We start from the raw sequence: 20,948 nt of genomic DNA, 5'->3' as shown, positions 1-20,948 counted from the left end.
CGCGGGAGGCATGAGTCGGGGTGTCTGGGACCGGACACCTGCAGCTTCTCACAGCTCCCCAGTCGAGTGGAGACGAGACCCTTAGGTCCTGGGATCTCCCATTCCCTCAGAGAAAACCCCACGCCACAATAACAGTGCAAGGAGCAGGACACAGAAATGCTGTGATGTCCCAAGTACTCCAAACGCTGGGGTGGTGGACTGCACAGGGAGGGGACGAGGGACAAGGAAGGCTTCGCCAGTGATGTGATACTAACATCCTTCAGGATTCTACGTAGCCAGAGTGAGCTAACACTTCTTGAACAAGCGCGCGGGGCTGGCTGTTCTCGACAGCACCACTAACAACCACTGAAGGCCAGTGTGGTCACACTCATGGTGCCAATGAGGAAACTGAGGCACGGGAAGGCCAGGGACTCACTGAAAAATCACCAAACTTGTAAGTGGTAGTGGTAGGATCTGAACCCAGACGCTCTGCCTCCAACACGACATAACTTCCAAGGGAAAGAACGTAATGGATTTCGACGATTTTTAAATTGTAAGAATCCAACAACCACGTGTCAAGAAGAACCACCCCTCAGATAGCCGTGGTGACTAAGACCCTTGAAGACAGAGTGGGAGCTTATCATTTCCTTGTCTGACACCATGGCTCCTATTCTTCTGGAGGTTTCACAGCACCGTGAACGTTTCACTTTCCTTCGAGTTGACCGTAGAAGAGACTCAAAGACAACAGCACCACAGAGATGCAATTTCTCCTCTGTTGAATCCCACCTGAGCCCTGGGGACACTGTATGAGCTACAGTGACCTGCCTATTAGGGTACATCTCTGTAATGTCAGGGGCACCGGTGACTCTCCTGCCCACCCTTGAACTCTACCTTTCAAGTATCCAGGATGTCAGACGTGAGCCATAAGCAACAGACCCAGCGGGCGGTTAACGGATTGGCCATTCCAGCCCAAACGCTCTGAGGGGCTGTGCCCACTAACACACACATTACCTGTGCCAGCTGGCCAGGCTCACAGTTCTTACAAGGACCCCTGACATTCTGAAATGTACCAAACGAGCCCTATTTTAGCTAAATACCTTCACATCTACGATGCAAACGAGGCAGACGAGACTTTGAGAGATAAAACTTTCACGACAAATTTTAGCAAATAAAGCAAGAACATAATAGGCTAGAAATTACCATGTTATTCAAAAAAAGGTAACGACAAGATAGTTCTCTATTAATTTCATTTAAACATTCAAAGAAACATTATCAGATCACATCACTCAGATGTACAAGGAAGATATGATTTTTTTGAGTTTCAGTATTACAGTGTTAACTCAAGATGTTTTCTCATGAATGTTCTTCTCCCCTCCCTTCGTTATACTTTCCTGGAACCCCCAGTTGAATGCATACCCACACTTGTGCAAACCATCCCAGGTCTTCTGTTTCTTTTTTGGGACATTTATATCCTATGAAGAGTCCAGAGTACCGAGCACACAGGAGACCCTCTTGAAAACCCCTTTTAGAGTAGACACTGAATGGGGACGGGTGAAATCCTCTAGAAGTTCCGACTACTGCTTAACCAGGAGCCTATCCTGCTGGCTGAGTCCTGAGTGAAAAGACTCCTATCCATCAGAGAAGCACAGGAGGCAAGAAACTGTGACTCCTACTTCCTCTCTGCTGCCTACTGGCCACACAGCCTGTGCCAAATTATCTACCTCCCTTGACGGTGAGGCTAGTCATACCTTGCTTGCCGAGAAGCAAGAAGCTGGTCCAGAAGATTTTACAAGGGTTTTTTCCCAGCTCCTAACGACGACGTGTCTTTGAACCAAACCTTTCGTAATCGCATACACACAACACAGTTTGGGATTAAACACGGAACTTCCTTAGAAGGTACTATGGAAAAGGTATGTGATAAATCTGGCAGGAATCCTCTCATTTTAGTGAGTTAAAAAGATTCCATTTTTTCGCTCTTGCTGAGTACTGCTATCTATGTTCCTATCGGCTTACAAAGAACCTCTGGGGCTGCGTTTCTTACCTTTTGACTTCCTGTCATGGTAGGACCTCCCTCGATAACGGGGGGTTTCCAAGTAGAGATTCTCAAGGTCTTCTCGCCACGATTCTGGATTGAAGTGCTTCAGCAGGTCCTCCACGGTATCGAATTCTGCGACTGTTTTGTCCAGAGCGTCCGCAGTGAGAGTGGGGTCCGTTACTGATGGAGAGTGATAGGATACCCCCTAGGAGTGACACACAGCTCAGTGTACTCAGAAAAAGTCCAGTGCTACGAAATACAACGGTCACGCAACTACACGGGAGGAACATCGACAGGCTTTTGATCCTAAGACGTTATGTGCGTAAATATCACGTGAAAGTGCTCTGCCAGAGTCTTGAATGACAGCAACTGACTGGGAAGTGAGAGTCATTCACAGTTTTGCAAATCACAACCAGGGAGGTTATAAAACTTCTAGTTCACCTGAAATATAATCATTACGAAGGTATTGACTAAATGGCAAGATCAAAATGACACCATCTCATTTCTTGGTTCAAGGTCCCAAATCATCCATGTTGGCATCAACAAACAACGATTAGGATTTCAATTCTGAACTCCTTCCGTGGCAACTTTGGCAGAATCCATTCTATTCCCCCATGTTTAGCCTCCATATCTCCCCTGCACAGGTCACCTGGCATGACAGGGGTTGTGTGAGTGGGGTTTGAATGTCCTCTGGAGACAATCTGATACACTGTGGTACTTTAGCCAGGTTATTTACTGTCAACAAGGATAGTTAGTCTTCACCAAGACTGGGAGATTCTCACGGGAAGCACACATATATATTTTTAAAGTGCTGTTGCTTGCTAGTGATCCCAGCTGTCGTTAAAATATTCTCAGAAATACTCTTTAAATGGGGACTACAACATCACAGAGAGTCTGGAAGAGATCACGCATTTTGCCATGGGTTATGTCCCCACAGAAGTTTCCAAGCACTTACTTCACTAACCCTTGTATAATCTAGAGGCAAATGAGCCATGATTCAAACATCTCTGTAAAGATTCATGACCCATTAACAGGGAGATAGAGAGCACAGAGCCTCAAATGGTTTCAAAGTGTCTTTAAAGAAACTGCCAGACAAATAAGAAGCCTCAAGGGCAAACATCTATCACTTCGGGGAAAAGGGGAAATAACAAAAACCTTTCGGGTAATGTTGTCTCTTTTTAGCCAGTCAAGGTCCAAGGTGTGTCAACAATGATGAATGACCGCCTGCCTCCAGAGGAATGGTGGTCCCTCTTCAGCAAGACTAAGGGGTCTTGTAAAAGCACGAACCTGCCCCTGGTGCATCTTAGGAGCGGTTTTCAAATAGGTCCTGTAGCGGAAAGGGGGTGAGGGGAGGTGGAGTTTGGGGAAGAGGCAGCGAGACCTGAGCTCCGCTGGTGAAGGTAGGAGGCCAGCTCTCTAATCCAGGTGTGTGTGTGTGTGTGTGTGTGTGTGTGTGTGTGTGTGTGCTCATGTGGGTGTGTATATGAGTGGGTACGTGTGCATGCGTGTGTACATGCATGTATGTGTGGGTATCTGCGTGCGTGTCTGTCTTCCTGTGTGTGTGCGTGTATGTGTGGGTATGTATGTGCGTGTCTGTGTGGGTACACGTGTGCACGTGTGTGTGTGGATGGGTACGTGTGCATGCGTGTGTGCATGTGTGTGCGTGTCTGATACAAACTGCATCCCGGCTATGCCACATCATTCCTGTTTCCATCCCTCTTGGCATCAGGTGCTAGAGTCAGATATTATGCTTCCGTATCAAAATTTCAAATTCCCATCCAACTTTGTATTATCTGGATAATCTACAGTCTACCTGGCTCATATTCACCAGGTGATTTACATTTAGCCTTGCATCACGATCATGTGGGTCTAAAATCCAAAAATTCACAAAGAGCTGGCCAAATTTGGGTGCAGGGCAGCATATAAAAGCTTTGAAATTAAAACGCCTCCCTCTTTTTCTGAAACCAAAGCAGGAACACGAATGAAGCCATGCTCATGCACGTGGAAGGAAGCCTCTTATGATGGATCTGGGGGGCTCCGGGCAAAACGTTTCCTGAGCTTGCTCCTGACTGTGCCGAGAGCTTGTGTGTCCCTAGACATCGCTTCAGGAGAAAGCCCTGGGTGGGGGCTCTTAGTCCCTGAGGGGGATGGGAATCTAATGTCTCCCAACATTAGTCTGAAAAGCAAGTCTGAACAAACCGTAGGTAAAATGTGAAGCCGTCCTCGTGTGACAGAAACACCAGGTTAGGAAATGAGGTGAAGGACGACTAGATGACCTCATAAACCCACTGGAACATTTGTATTTCTGGGGTAATCGTTTAAAAATTATTTTTATGGGAGAGAACTCACTGGGTATGCCCCCTCTCTGTGGCACCGTAGATCTGATTTCATTACAACCAAATGACTTTAAAATGTTAACGATTTATAAAAAAGAGAAAAATACCCTGAAAATGATAAGCCATTCAAGAAACACAAAATACGGCTTATACAAAGTTCATGGCGGGTCCAAGGGTCCTTACTCGTATTCCAGAGGGTTCCTGAGAACCAGAACGCTGAGGGACACGACTCTGGGTCCCTGCTATTTCTAGAGGGCTGAGCAGCACCTGGCCTTGGAACTGGGCCCAGAAAAGTGACCAGGGGATGCCGACCCAGCAATGAGCTTCTGGAGATCCTCCCGATGGACGGCACAATCTTGCTCTCAAGAGGACCCGGGTTATCCTGAATTCGCTAGGGGTCCCTGAAGCATGTAAGCTTCCGCACTTGGGGCAGGAATGTCTACACCGCTCCGAGCCATCACATGTACGATGCTGGAGAAGCCAGGGGACTTGACAGAACAGCACGCTGGGGTCCGGGGGCAAAAGCGGCCACCGGCATCCACTTGGAATTGCCAGTCCCAGAATGCCACCTGGCCAAGCTTTCCACCGAGCCTGCTCCCGGGACTAAGGTATCACCTGCCTCGGTTCCATTTTCGCCTGCCTGACAATGACTCCTGCACTTAGCTAGGTTCAGAGTGTGCATTCGGGACTATCACAAACAAATAAAACACTCTCAATATCGCCATTAGAAGCCTCACCGACCTCTTGAATCGGTCATGTAGTTCTAGTCCAGTGGACACGCCAGGTGAACGAAAGAGCCACAGAATCCATAGCTAAGGAAACCCTGCCACCTGAAGGAAGTTTCTCAAAAATTCCCCAGAGAGCAAGGGAGCCCATCACATGAAAAAAGAATCAACTCTGCCTCGGCCGCACGGACCCAGGTTGAGAGCCACGGGCAGGCTTTCGCCACGCTTTTGTGCCGCTAATGAACACCTGCATTTACGACCTTGTATTTTACTGCTACACGGGTGCTGCTCACGGGACTGGCGAAAACAAGGTCTGTTCTTTCTGAACAAAGGGAAGTAGCTTACAGAGGAATGACTACATTCGCGGGGAAGAACATGGGGGTGTGGACCACGTTACGGTTTCGGGGGGGGTTATGTTTCATTTCCCAGTCAGAGGGCACATGCCTGGTTTGCACTTAAGCTGTCTTGCTGTAAACACTGGGATTTCTCACATCTGAAAAGATCCCTGAAAAGGCGAAGGTTCCAAGTGGCAAAATTCCCCACTTGAGCCTACGCCACGGACCAGTCTGAGGTGTCTGCTGTGCCTGGACGCTCCTCTAGCTGGAACCTTCCGCTCTGAAATGGATGGATACTGAAGTCCTTGTCCGTCCCTTGTTCCTGCAGTGGGTACTGGGGTTTCCTGGTGCATGGCATCGCCCGCTATAATCTACGTGAAATGGTAGAGCTCATCGCGACTGCAACATGGCCTCTGGTGAAGCTAACAGATCCTTCCACAGCTGGAGCTGTTCTGGGCTTGACCTTAGCTTCCCCATCAGTTTTTTTTTTTTTTTTTTTTCTGGCAATAGAAAACTAAATTACTTACGGAGATAGAGCTAGTGACGGACTCCCAGTTGGTCTCTGAGGCTGCTGCGGGTTGGAAATCTTCCTAGAAGGCAAGAAACATCCATGTGAGTCCATCAGACCTCTGTGTCGTTCATTATGTGCACAGTTTCAGTCTCTCAGCCATCTAAAGCTTCTTCCAACTAAGTGACAACAGAAATGAGGGTGCCGTCTTGCTGGACAGGTCACCATTTGCCTTAGGCACCTCTCCTCAGGAACGCTTCTCATTCAAGACACGGACATTTATGGACATAATGGATACAGTCACATTCACTCATAAGGGCTGGTGAAATGGAAAACGTGCAGACAGGAGCTCAGATTTTAACTCGGTCACCTGCAGGCTGTGTGAGCTCAGGCAATCTACTTAACCTCTCCGATCCTTCTCTTCCTCATCTGTAAAAGGCTGGTGCGGGATGCTCCAAGAAGAGGGTAGTTTTGAGAGGTGCGTGCACCAATTATGTAATTATAACTCGCACTTAATAAGGTGCCTCATAAAGAGTAATAACAGTCATTATCAGTATTGTTTATCTGGTTTGAACTCGGTTCTGCATCATGTTCAATCCTGCCGACTGAGCTGGTCTACGGTATCAGCGATCTTTCCAAAGATAAATTAACCGACAACGGGCCATTCCTGACTCTATCAAGAAATGTCAGGCAGAACGGCAGGGGAAGGAAATGGCTGTGGAGTGACAAAGTGCTACCCGAGGAAAGAAGGTAATGGGCAGACCTGAGACAGTTATCTCAGAGAAACCTCAAAGGGTTGGTGACAGCAATGGATCTCGGAGAAAGAAACTTCTCCTAAAAGACAAATGGGTCTCCAATTGGTATGTGACTGTCTTGCTAATTACTCTAGCAGCAGTAACTGTAAAAAACAGAGTGGGAAGAAAAGCTGATTCTACCATTTTTACACGTCACAGACGGTTTCTTGAACCTGCTAAAATAAAGCGAGTCAGGTGAGGTCTCCTAGCCAGACCAGAGCGTATGTGAAGATGATGTTGAGGAAAATTCTGATACTCAAATCTGCCGGCTTATTTACCCAAGTATACTTACTGAACGAGAGCTAAGTATCAGGTCTAAATTTCATTAACATTTTGAGGAGCTAGAAATGCACATGTTAATTGCTCATGATGAGACTGGTTTATGTATAAATGCCTGTGTTAGAAAAATTTAGTTGTTTACTAAGAGAGAACTAAGTCAAGCGTGGGGTTCAAGGAATGAACATCTATTAAAAACTGGCTAGATGTCATCATTCTGGTCTCAACTTCAGGAAACATGAGACAGAAAGAGAAATTGGGTCTCTGCACTCCGCAAGACAGGATTCTCATAAAAAGGACATGGAGATCCCACAGGAAACGGATGCATGCAAACAAATGAAGGTTGGTATTTATGGAAGTCTTCCGAGCAGGTGAGCAGGTGACGTTGGGCAAGAGAGACAACAGCTTCTCCATGTCTTGAAGGGGCTCCTGGTGGGAGGACAGATACCAGGTAGGATAAGTACCTGAGGAACCCTCACATCGTGGGATTTTCATTTTCATTCATTCATTCAATATTTGCTAATCACCAATTATGTGATACATTCTAAGCGGAGGGTAGAATCACGGAACTAAGAAACGACACCTTCCCTCTAGGATGTCAAAAGGTAAACACATAAACGAACAGGTAAGTAACATGTGCAATAAACTTATGTGGGACCTGAGAAGAAGTGGGCTTAGAAAAATCTGACCCAAGAAGGTGACTCTTGAGCTGAGTCTTATAGACTCAGGTAAGTAGATAAGGGAGGAGAGCGTCACTTGTAAGAAAGGTGGGGTACAACACTCAAGGAGAGACTGATGTCTAGACAAGGGTGAGGAACATACACAGAAAAAAGTTGTTCCTGGGGAAAGTTAACGAGTCCTGTTGGGCACGGCATGTTTGAGGTGCCCATGCAACATCCAGGTAGAGATGCTGAGGAGGCGATTTGCTAAATGAGAGTGGGCCATGTGAGGGAGACCAGGACTTTGGAGAGAGATTTGAGAGTCACCAGCACAAAAATCCAGTGATGGGTTATGTTGACCATGCATGAAAATCACAAGAGCGACAATCTTAAAATCTTGTAGCTGGAAAGAAGTTTACTATTATCTAGTGCAATCTTTTCATTTTAATGATCAGAAAACCAATTCTCAGAGACATAAACGGTATGGGTGTGCTCCATAGCATGTGGCCAACTTCTTGCAAAGCTAGGAGCACTAGAACTCGTTTCTAAGTACGAGCTGGGTGATGATCTTTCACATCATTGTAGCTGGCTTGGACGAAACAGTGTCCAAAGGGAAGTTAAAAGAAAAACAGGAGAGGCATAGAGCAGAATATTGGTGGAAGCTTCTATGGGGATACGCTTTGAGGTATTCTTAGTTAGATTTTATATCTATACTTCCTAAATTGTGTGACTTCAATTTACTTCATTTTCTTGCATAGGTATATGGTAAAAATGTCTGTTAAGCACTTTTTAAATATAAAGTGTCTTTATGCCCACACACCTAGACAAATACTACACAAAAACATTTTTCTCTTCTTTACTGTCTGGGCTACAGGATTCCAGCTAAAAACTTTAACATGTAAAAATGACAGAGGATTTCATTAACCTCCAGATAAAAAGTAAATTTATCTTCTCTTAGCAACATGATTATTAGACACTTAAAAGAAACCAACCTTCTTTTAGGTTATTTCAAAATTTGCCATTAATTATAAATGGCATATTTAAAATGAGCTTATAAAAAGGAAAAATGCCTCTCCAAGGAATAAAATGTAGAACCTATGAATTTTAGAGCTGAAAGGTCAGTCTTGGCAGGGGAAGGAACATAACCATTTGCTGTCTAAATCTATCCTTGACATGATGATCTCCTCCACCATAATCTCCTAAGGCCGTGCTTCTCAGTCACTAGCTTTCTCCAGGCTACACTGTCTCCAGAGCCCAGAGTCTGTACTCCACAGGATGGCCATGGTGGCCTTGTCTTTTGCCACCTTACTGAAAAATAACTGACATAGAACGCCATGTAGGTTTAAGGTGCACAAAAAGATGATCTGATACGTGTATATGTTGCTAGATGGTTACCACAAGAAGGTTGGTTAACACATTGAGGGCTTCACATAATTAAAATTGTGTGTGGGTGTGTGTAGTGAGACTATTTGAGAATACTCTCTTGGTGACTTTCAAGTATATAATACAGCATCGTTAATTACATCAGCATGCTGTGCATTAGACCCCTAGACTTTTATTCACCTTATAATGGGAAGTTCGTGCCTTTGGGCCAACAACTGCCCGCTTTCCTACTTTCTTGACCCTGGAAACCACCACATGACTTTATTTCTGTGAGTCTGGCTTTTTTTTTAATCTTAAAAAACATTTTAAGGAACCTCTATGCCCAACGTGGGGCTCAAGTTCACGACCCAAGCCCAAGAGTTGCACGCTCCTCCAATTGAGACAGCCTTTTTTTTTTTTTTTACAGTATGCATATAAGTGAGATTTATACAGTTTTGTCTTTTTCTACCTGACTTACTTTACTCAGCCTAGTGTCCTCAAGGCCCATCTGTGTTGTCTCAAATGCAGGATTTCCTTCTGCCTCATGGCTGAATATATACATCTCACATCTTCTTTACCCATTCCTCTGTCAGTGGGCACCGGGTTGTTTCCACATCTTGGCCATTGTGAATAATGCTGCAGCGCACGTGGAGGGTGAAGGTACCTCCTCAATACCGTGATTTAGTTTCTTTCAATCGTATAACTACAAGCGGAATTGCCGGGTCGTACGATAGGCTTTTAATTTCTTGAGGAACCTCCCTACTGTTCTCCACAGTGGCTGGACCAGTCTGCATTCCCACCAGCAGTGCACTAAGGTTCCATTTGTCCACATCCTCACCAACATCTGTCACCTCTTGTCTTTTGGATACTTGTCATTCTAACAGGTGTGACGTGATACCTAATTGTGCTTACGATGTGCATTCCCTTGCTGGTTAGTAATGGTGAGCATCTTTTCATGTCCCTGTTGAGCATTTATAGGTCTTCTTTGGAAAAGAAATGTCTCTTCAGGTCCTCTTCCCATTGTTAAATCAGATATTTATTTATTTATTTATTTATTTAATTAATTAATTTTTGCTATTGAGTTACATGAGTTCCTTATATATTTTGGATGTTAACCTCTTTTCAGATATGTGGTTTGCAAATACTTTCTCCCATCCCATAGGCTGCCTCTTCATTCTTCTGTTTCTTTTGCTGTGTAGAAGCTTTTATAGTTTGATGTAGTCTCACCGCTTATTCATTGCCTTTGCTTTTGATATCATCTCCAAAGAAAATCATCACCACGACCAATGTCTAGGAGCTTTTCCCTTATGCTTTCTTGTAGGAGTTTTCCAGTTTCAGGTCTTATATTTAACTTGACTCTATTTTGAGTTAGTGTTTGTGAGTGGCGTTAAGATACGGGTCCAACTACATTCTTTTACATTTGAGTATCCAGTTTTCCCAACACCATTTCTTGAACGGAGTACCTTTCCCCATCAAGTATTTTTAGCTACTCTGTGAAAAATTAGCTAACTGTAGATGGATGGGTTAATTTCTGGGCTATTTGACTCTACTGGTATCTCTTAAACGTGTAGATCAACTCACTTCTCTCTTCTGCTTAAATCCCTCCAACAGCTTTCCACTGTACTTGGGATCTGGTCTTGTACAAGGTGGCCCCTGCTTGCCTCATCTGCAGCGTCTCTCTCTGATTTGAGGTTCCACGTTTCCCACATACTCTACTCCCACCAAAATGGCCTCTTACCATCTTTCAAATAACACTCCGGGGGTCCTCCCTTAGGTCAAAATCTGCTGCTGTTCCCTACATCTGGGATGCACTTTCTGCAAGTGTTACAGGGACTGGCTCCTCATTATTTTATGCTCAGATAGCACATCTGTAGAGAACCCTCCTTGAACATTTTATTTAAGATACCCCCACTCTTGGCCACTCAAGCCACTTCATTTGCTTCATTTTCTTTCAAGCATTTACGACAGTCTGAAATGGTGTTGTATTTGGTTTTCTGTTCATTATCTCTTTCCCCAGCTGGAGTGCATGCTCTGGAATGGCAGGGAGCTGATCTCTTCTGTGCTCTATGCCAAATTCTTAGCTGAGTTTTGGGTACATGCTCCCATGTCACTGGGCCCCAGGGTACATTCAGGGATGACGTCCGCCCGCTTTCCCGGCCACCCCGTCCGGGCAAAGCAGCACTTTCCAGTCGGAGCCCATTCTGATCAGCTGTGCCTGTGTCACACTGCCTCCTGCATATTTTTAGTATCATCCTGGGTAGACAGCTTGCTTTTGCAAGCTCCAGGCTAACACGAGACGAACTCCTCTACTGTGGGGTCTCTTGACAGAGCAGTGCCTTTAGCATTACTTAAATGCTAAAATAGAACCAACAGTGAATCATCACTTAAAATGTATCACAACGGTCCAGCCTACAAAAACACGTCTCTGTCCTTTGTGACAACAAATTGGGATTCATGCTTTAGAAGCCGTGTCCCATCCTTCCAAGGAGAGGGAACTATTCGCTGGCTCTAAGAGGTAGGTACCAATTCAGCGCTTCGTTTCCTTACCTCCTGCTGCTCCACTGGAGTCTGTTTCATCCTGAAAGGAAGGAGATGCTATTTCGGCTACTTGGTTCCCTCAGTCCCTGCAGGGACAGCCGTGGGTGACTCATTAAGATGGTATCTAGGGGTCCAAGCCCTCCCTGGACCGAAGAGCAAACTGCAGTCCCGAGAGCCAGAGGGACTGTCGAGCATCTCTGAGCTAATCACGGCTGCAGTCAGGACTACAGTCCAAGAAGCTATTGATCTCTGAGCCGCATGCTTTCCAAGCCGCCCAGCGACGGCATGCGTCATCCTGTCGGCACCATCTGAGTCTACGAAGAATTCATTTATGGCATCACAAATAACTTATTCTCAGTTTACGTCCTCACGTTATAATACTTCAGGACCACATTCTGGCAGTGAAACTCATTATTTGGGATTTTGAAATGAAACCCGCTCCCTTAAGAGTCTATTTGGAGTAGTTTTGAAAACATGGACATGATTCTGAGATCTGTATTTTTTAAATGGCTTGGTTTTGAAAGATTGATTTGTGTGAGAAAACAGTTACATACTAGGAAGTTGGGGAGGTATGTAAAAACAAAAACTTAAAAGTATACGAAAACATAGATGGGTATTTGTATAACTGCAGTGTGGAAGAGATAAAATCCTAAGCATGAGCGCGAAAGTGAGAAAGCGTAAAAGTCGATACACCTCACGCATACTAAATGTTGCACAAATCCAAAAATACCAACAACAAAATTGAAAGCATAAACCGGCAGATATACTTGTACCAGACATAACAGAGAAACAGTTAATATCCTTACATGAAATCGTTACATCCTTAAAATGAAACGAGTTCTTATACATGAAAGGTTGTGAGAGTATGCTTCATATCATACAAATCTGCTAGAAAAATGTACCGACAGCTGATTGAAGCACGACTGAAAATACATTCACAACAATACTGACATTGTTGGCACTAAATGTTGCTTGCTTTCTTCTTCCTTTTGTCTCCTTATGTGTCCCAAAATGTTCATAATACATACCTACTTTTAATAAGAGAACGATACATTTCTGAAACAACAATGCAATAGATTGCAGCGTGTGTGAGCACTTACCTCTAAAAGCCTTATGTTATATTATTAGATTGAATAGTGTTACCCATGTATTCTCTGGTGGAAAATAGAAGCATCTTTGGTAGAGATAATTCTCATCAGTTACGACAGAGAACTGTTCAAAGTGGGACAATAAAGAAGTGTTCTAGAATTATGACATTTGATTCCACCTAAAATGTGGCTAATGCAACACCAACTTTTGATGATATAAAAACGGCCAGGGAAACAGGCAGGGAGCCATCAGCTCAGGGCCGGACAGGCGCCCGTCCAGCTCCGTGTCAGGACGGCTGACTCACAGGCTGGAGACCAATCAAGCCGCGGGTCCGGTAACACTACAGGCCATGGGTATTCTCACCGATCATCTTCACTATCAGAGACTGAGACATGATTGGGAACTTCATTCCAGACAGGACATGGCCGGATAACCCCTCCTGGCCATCAGTCACCCTGGGGTCATCCCAGAGCGAGGTGGTATATTCCACGTGGACACGGGGAACATCCCCTCCCTCGCCCACCAAGGCGACCAGTCACGGAATGCCGACGGCGGGTGTCCACGTGAGTCCCCGTCCTGAACCTTGACAGTGGATCTGGGAACAAGTGTCTTTGGAGACAGTTGTTGGCAGGCCAGGACTCTAGCCTGGAAGCTAACTGGCTGTACCACCTGTTCCCGGATCTCAACAGGGGATGGCTGTTCACTCTCAGCCTGGGTGGCTACACTGTATGTGAGTAGATGAGCCATAACCGGTTCACTGCTTGGGAGGATGATTTCTTCCACCTCTTAGAGCAAAAAATACGCGCTTCCTTGGAGATTTTAAACAGCTTTCAGCCAAAACAATGCTTAACTTACCAAGGATGACTTATTTGGGGAAAGTTTTGAAGGACATTTGTCAGGGCATTTTCTTTTATTGTGAAAATTTTTCTTGGGTGTGAGGTTTCATATTTCTTCCTCAGAGACACAGAACACAGAATTTCCTCTCCTAACTCTGTCTGTGCTTCTTGGGTAAGTGCGTACGTAGAGGTCTTTCTTTTCAAATGTGAAAGAAATAGAGGGATTTGTCTGGATTCATAAAACGGTAACAAACAAATACACTATCACAATTTATTCCTTAAGTGATTCTTCATTTGTTCGTCCCGCTCTGCTCATGACCCACTGAGGAAAATCAAATAAAGCTAAAATTGGAGGCTGTGCCCTGAGATGACTCTATGGGAAAGATGTTTTAGAAGAAAGACTTCTGAGACTTTAGTACATGAATTTCTGGCATACAGTGCCATCAGTGCGCATGCAAATAATAACACGTCCGTGATTCAACGTCTATGGGAACAGAATAAAACAAAAATGAAAATCCTTAGATTCGATCCTAGTCTGTGATCCAACCAAACCTTTACAAGTGTATCTCATTATATGCTCATCATCGAATCAGCTCTTTTCTAAGTAATATGGGAAAGGCCAGCTTTTATTGGCAACAACATCTAGTACAAGTATATCGAGAGTTCAAGAATCAATAATTAACAAGAATCAAGGAGCGTATTTCAAAGTTAGAGAATTGGCCTCTGAAATTATTAACATAACTTCTTAGAGCTCTGAGAAGTCCTGGGTATGAGTCATCTGCTACTGGAAATAAAATGTTAATAAAATAAATAATCTTTAATAACAAATATCCCCCACAGATAGGACACACTTGCAGCTTTCCACTAATTCAAGAGTTGGTTTCACAACTTTTCAACCATATTATAATTTCTACTTTTTAGAGAGAAAGAGTGTATGAGGGTGGAGAGACACAGAGGGAGAGAAAGAGAGGGAGGGGGGAGGGAGAGAGAGAGACAGGGGGAGAGGCAGAGAGAGAGAGAGAGAGAGAGAGAGAGAGAGAGAATCTCAAGGAGGCTCCATGCTTACCGCAGAGCCTGACACAGGGCTAAATCCTACACCCATTACTGACGATAGAGTAAAATGGTTTAATTTAGATCTAGGATTCGTCAACAAATCATCCATGAAAGTTTGATGCCAATGTCCAAGTATTTTTTTAAAAGGCATTTTTCCTCCTATGTTGTAAGACCAGGTACTTTCTATATCTGATTTCTTTAGACCGGACTTAGCGTGGCGAGCTATTACAACAAGATGAGCAAAGATTAGACCAAACTCAAGTGCAATGGCCAAAGAGGAAAGGCTTCAGCAGGCAGCGAAGAAGACATCGACTCAGCGAGGGCATCATGGGGGCCACAATACAAAGCTAGAGAAGGGTGCAGGTGTGTTTGTAGACCGAGAGTGAATCTACCGTGATAGAAAACGATGAACAGCCTCCAGTTAGTGCTTGTGTACTACGGCCAGATGAAAACATAATGAGCCTCGAGAGGAGAGATGGATGGGCTAGAAGCTTGATGAAATTAACTCTGTGTTACCCAAACAAGGACAAAATGCAACTCTGCTCATAGCTTTCGCTGTGCTTGATACGGACCAAATGATAAACGAACATTTAATTTTCATCTAGAAAGATCCTGCCAGAGGTCTTTCTTCAACGTGTTGCTGGAGAGCTAGGTGCACATTTCAATTTGGTTAACGGCTCTTGTGAACGCGATCAAGTTGTTTGGTATTAAGAAAGCTCTACGACTCATCACTCTGCAGTGACAGCTGCCTTTTATGGAGCACCGATCACACGCCGGGCACTGTCTGAAACGCTTTGAGTACATCATGCCATCCATCATTTCTGCAGCTTTAGGACATGAGGAAGCGGGGAGACAGGATGCGGACAGAACCTGTCTCAGAAGAGGGTCTGCAGGGACCGGGACCCCAGGCTGCAGCTACCTGGACCCCAGGCTGACCCACCACGCCTTTGTCTCTGCTCCTGGGCTCACCCTTTCAGTTATCAAGAGTCCTTTCATACAATAAACAAACACCCTTGATTTGTGCTACGTACAGGTCTTCACACATTCCTTAAATGCATTTCGGAAAGAACATTTGGTTCAGTTCACCAGGAGCCTGAAAATTGTTAACGATGGTACTTGTGACATCGCTAAGCTAATCTTCCAGATAGTTACAGGCCCAAGCCAAAATGGATGGCTGAGGATAGGAAAAATTACAGGTTCGAAGTGAAAAGAAGAAATCCTGGCCGCAATTATTAAATGTTTTCATTTCCTTGCGCTTAGCGTACCTCCTGGTATACAGAAGGCACTCGTTTTACTTTCCGTGTTGCTTCCCTCGTTGAGGAGGAAAGACTGTGTCATACTCAAAATCCAACAAAGCATTTAATTTTGATTGGATAACTGTGCTAAAATTCACACTCCCAAGGACGATGTTATACGAACGGATTATCTTCATCTTGGCCAGAAGCTAATTATATTATTACAACAAATATTAGGAAAAATGGAAACCGCACACACACAATGAAGATTAAGGCCGCATCACCAAAATCCCTTGGCTAAAATCATTTCCTTTACAAACTCCAATTATCCCACTGCTAATTAAAACTTCTAAGATCTCACAGCAGGGAGAAAACGCCCTTTGAAATGTAATAGACAAAGCCATAGTCAACACAACCCATCATACTGGCAGGAAAAGGTGCTCATGAAACCTTGTTCAGCAAGTGACAGGTTTATAAAGCAAACAAGAACATCTAAAGAGGGACTCAGGGACTAAGGAGGGGCCCAGGGACGGGCCAGTCATAAAGCATTCAGAAAGCTAGTTGCTCTATTTAAAAATGTGAATATTGCCTAGGCGGGTGGGTTGGTATTTTGGTGAAACATTTTCCTTGTGGGCAGTCACCCTGTCCCCACACTGGACCCCATGCGCTCAGCAGAACCCCCACCCATCACAATGATCACGTGGCCCTACAAGCTGCCCGGATGTGAAGCATTTAATAGCCGTGTTCATCCTGCAGTAGTACGGAAGTGAACTAACCGTTAATTAAAAGCACAACCTTCTTCTCTGCCTGAACTGACCTGACCGTAGGGGATTTCCCGACACAGCTATGTGGTTAAACCAGCAAGTTGGGTAATGTCTAGTCTGAAACGGAAGGGCAGCCTTCACTTGCAAATCACTCGTGACAAAAGGTGAGATTAGCACATGCTTGACCTCCAGGTTCCTCTTTCCATCCCCACTCAACTAGCAACTAAGGACAGCAGCTGGCAGGTGTCAGATCCCGAAGAAGCAGGCCTTCAGCCAAGCTTCTTGGTGCTGAGTTCCTCGTGGGTGTCTTTCTGATAAGGGCTGGGAAAGCGCCGCAGAGACGAACACTCGATCCTGTGGCCAGGCTCCGTGGCTGAAGCCGGTGAAGACGTCCCTGGGTCCACATAACTTCATCATGACTCCCGAGTGAACAACGGGCGTCTTTTCCTACAGGTGCGAAAAGTCACTTCTGAGCAGGACAAGAGGCGTTTACATGAGAGATCCCGCGATCTCAGTCCCAGTAGTTCATGTTTACGGACTCTGGCCTGTCACCAATTTCTCCTCTTGCCTGGGATGACATCAGCCGTGTTCGGCGGCAGTGTTCGGAAGTGAAAACACGAGGCTGGGCACAGCAAGGCTTTAATCCTAGACCGGCCCTCCTTTGCTTCTTGCTTGACTGTTTCTGTAGGATCGTGTGCTGCGTCCCGTACAGAATGCAAGTTCAAGGCTGCATTCCTCTAAGCCAAACAGAATCACCAAGGTGATTTCTACTGCCGGAAGAATTAAAAGTACGATGCGCTCCAAAGGCAAAGGGAGAGAACACGCCCGGGGTTGGGTAAACCACGGCTTCTGCTCTGCAGGAGGGAAACGTCAGAGCTGACCGCTCCTCGGCTCAGTCGCCAGGCAGCCTGATACAGCCCCTGAACACCTGACATCTCACATGTACACTGTATTCCTACTTCCTTCATTCTCAGCGGCACGCTCTGGGGACAGAAGGTGCTGACAGATCACCAAGTTCACCGTTCTAGTCACAACCTTAGGACTTCTGAATGACAACAAGCTGGACCTCACCGTGCTGGGCCCCTGGCAATGCCCGGATGCATGAGAGGTGCAAATGCCCTGGAGGAAGATCTCACCTAGGTTAATTCTCCTTCCCCTGTTGTCATTCCCTTTCAGGTCAGCAACTTCTATTAACATCATTTACTTTTCTGAATGGCTTACCATTACGTGAAATTATCTTACTTATTTCTGGACCTGTTTCCAAGTCTGCGTCTCTCCATTAGGTAGAGGGTAAACGCCCTCGGAGGGTGAGATGCTTTCTAACTTGCACAGTGCTCAACCCCAGCACCTATGACAGAGTCTGTTAACTAAGAGGCATTCGTAAGTACTAGTTAAATGAAAGAATGAATACCGAGTGGACTGCTTTGAGGGGCAAATGAGAGGATTCACCTAAAGCCCTAGCATACTGGCTGGTACGCAGCTGAGGGTGAATAAATATTTGTGGAATAAATACACCAATAATGCAAGACCTATGGAAATAAATGCTCTATTAGGGCCATAAGCAAAGTCCTGTAGGTCTACAGAGGAAGGAATGGCTCAAGTCTATGTAGGCAGACTGGAGAAAGGATTCAGAAGAAGGGGCCTTGGAGTTGACCCTAAATGACAATCAGGGATTTTGACAGTCAGGAGAGCAGACAGGTAGACAGGAGAGTGAGAATCTACTAAGAGTAGGCCATGCAGGACAAATCAGAGGGTCCTGAATGCCATGCTGAGCATGTTTTTGTTTTGTTTTGCTTTGTGTTTTTGTTTTTTGGTGTGGCATTTAACCATTCCTTCACCAGACATTTAAAGACTTCCACTATTTCTGACCAAGTGGTTCAAAGTGGTGGAGATCCAGAAAAGAACACCAAGGTCACTGCTCTCAGGGCGTTCTCATTCTGACCACCCTTGACCTAAATACAAGGAAACCAGGCTCCCAGAAAGTCAGGCATCAGCATCACTGTCAGATTTGGTGCCTGGAGCCTATGTGTCCAGACATACTGGACCGCACCTGTCCTAGCTCGTAGGGAGCCAGATTTTCACACAGCCACATCTCTCGGGCCCCTGCTGACATGCCTCCCTTTCTGTGTGTATGAAAACAAGAAAAAAGAACAATGTTTTATCCTCTCGAATTCTGTGATCTTCAGCAGCATAATGGAGTTCCTAGAAAACGCACAGGAAACAACAGATCACTGTTCGGAGAGACGAGAGCAGTTGAAAAAATTGGAACCAAGAAATCCAATGCTGTTGGTATGGAAAACCGTTCTGGGATGTCCACAGTCTTCTAGGGCAAGCTTAGAATTAAGAGTCCTTCCTCATGTTGGTAATCAAATCCCTAACATGATAACAGCATTCTCCACTCAAATATAATTTAGTTCTATCTCGTTTCTCAGCAGGGTACAAAATTACCTTTCTTCCTCATAGAAGAGTTAGAATGTTTGCCTGATGAGAACTTTCAACAGATGAGGATCCCTTAAGCACTTTACGGTGACCCCTGAGGTCAGTCAGCAGGGGCTGATTTGGTGGGATTACTAAAAGCTATCTCGCAACCCGGCAGGGATCATAAAGACACCAGAATACAAATGGGCCCGATGGCTTTCATCACAGGATCTGTAAGAACAAACTAAATGAAGAGGAAGGGAGTTGGCGAGCCTCCTTTGCTGAATAAGGATGGCAACACTCTGGCTGGTGGCAGGGGTTTAGTGATCCGTGGGCTAAAGCATTTTCACATCCCGGCTTTGGACACAGAGCACTCCGATTTGAATTCCACGTGGAATGCTGACTGGGTGACCTTGGACAAAGTAGACCTCTATGCTTGAGGCTCCTGATTCATAAAATGGGAAAAGCACCTTTTTTTTTAATCCCCCACAGGGGTGGTTGGGGATTAAATTAGATACCTCATGTGAAACTAACTGGCCCACGTGGACATTCACCGCACTCTTTCCAAAACTAGTACAGTCTTTCCAATATGTTATCTGTCTCCTGAAAAGATGGCCATGCTAATTTAATACCTCTGCAGAGGGTAGGCAGGGGGTAGGGGGGCCACGAGACACTAGCTCTGGAGTCAGATGCTCTGGGTCCAATCCCAACTCCATCCCTGACCAGCTGGAGTCCTTGCAGCAAGTACTTAGTCTCTCTGGGCCTCACTATTTTCTTGTCAAAACGGAGGCAACAGCCATCGCTATCTCAGAGGAATGTTTTGAATATAAATAGATCATTCCATGGAAAGCTGCAAGAAAAACACCGGATGCATCGAAAGGCTGAGACAGAACCCGTCTGCACATTTCTGTCCTAGGAAACATTGCTGATTGGGCCACCCAACCTATAGTGGCCGAACCTTTCTTCACCTCAAATGGGCCCTGAGGTTTTCAAGTCTTCAGGAAGCTTTAACATCCCTCATCTTACTCCCACTCTCACCACCACCGCGTGAGCAGGTATGGGCACAGATACCTTCCATAAAATAAAGGTTTGCAGCCTCTGAGAGGAGATTTTCTGATTTCCTGAGCGGTCATTTCTGTAAAACCAGCAAGCAAGGGCTGTGCCTTCTGGAACTTTCCCCAAGGGGATGGAATGCATTCCTCCAGCCCCTTGACTCTATCCAGCAGTCTCTCTACAAAAGGAGTTCTACCCCAGCCTCCAGGAAATTACCGAGTGCTTCCTACTTGCTCGACATGGTTCTAGGCATTGGAAAAACAGAGTCAACAAACCAAACACGGTCAATACAGTCACGTCAGGAACAGGTGTATGTATTTTGCCCACTACAAATTGTTATACCTACTTAAAGGACCATTATTCATGCATTCTTCACAACAGCAAACACAAAATTTCAAAAGGGCAAGAAATCGCTTTAAAACAGTTGAAGGAATTTATAGACAAAAACTATGTATGCACAGTCGCCTGGGTGGTTCACTAGATTGAGCCTCTGACTTGGGCTCAGGTCATGATCTTGTGGTTTGTGAGTTCAAGCCCTGAATCGGGCTCTGGGCTGACAGCTTGGAGCCTGGAGCCTGTTTCAGATTCTGTGTCTCCCTCTGTCCCTGCCCCTCCCCTGTTCACGCTCTGTCTCTGTCTCTCCCTCTCAAAAATAAATAAACATTTAAAGATGGGGGAGGCGCCTGGGTGGCTCAGTCAGTTGAGTGTCCAACTCTTGATTTCGGCTCAGGTCATGATCTCATGATCGGTTCATGAGATCGAGCCCCACATCGGGCCCCGTGCTGACAGTGCAGAGCAGCTTGGGACTCTCCCTCTCTCTCTGCTCCTCTCCCCCACTCACTCTCTCTCTCTCTCTCCCAAAATAAATAAATGAACTTAAAAAAAACCCCCAAAACTATGTATGCATATGTAAGCCACTAATTCGCGCAGGCTCCGATCTCCTGGTAAGACAT

General features: G+C 45.3%; 1 protein-coding gene across 2 annotated transcripts in view; it reads right to left on the bottom strand.

Annotated features, from left to right (window-relative positions):
- The window catches only part of PDGFD (platelet derived growth factor D), a 222,687-nt gene that overhangs the window by 23,247 nt on the left and 178,492 nt on the right, over positions 1–20,948 (bottom strand). For both annotated transcript variants that reach the window (XM_078432672.2, XM_078432671.2), the window contains exons 4-5: positions 5,938–6,000; positions 2,021–2,219 (exon numbers count right to left, since the gene is read on the bottom strand). In XM_078432672.2, the coding sequence (XP_078288798.1) occupies positions 2,021–2,219; positions 5,938–6,000 (262 nt within the window). The remainder of the gene's footprint in view (positions 1–2,020; positions 2,220–5,937; positions 6,001–20,948) is intronic.

Source organism: Panthera onca, chromosome D1 (assembly GCF_046562875.1).
Source record: "Panthera onca isolate mPanOnc1 chromosome D1, mPanOnc1 haplotype 2, whole genome shotgun sequence".
Taxonomy (NCBI): Eukaryota; Metazoa; Chordata; class Mammalia; order Carnivora; family Felidae; genus Panthera; species Panthera onca.
The sequence above is the reverse complement of the archived record's forward strand: the minus strand, read 5'-3'. Positions and strand labels throughout refer to the sequence as shown.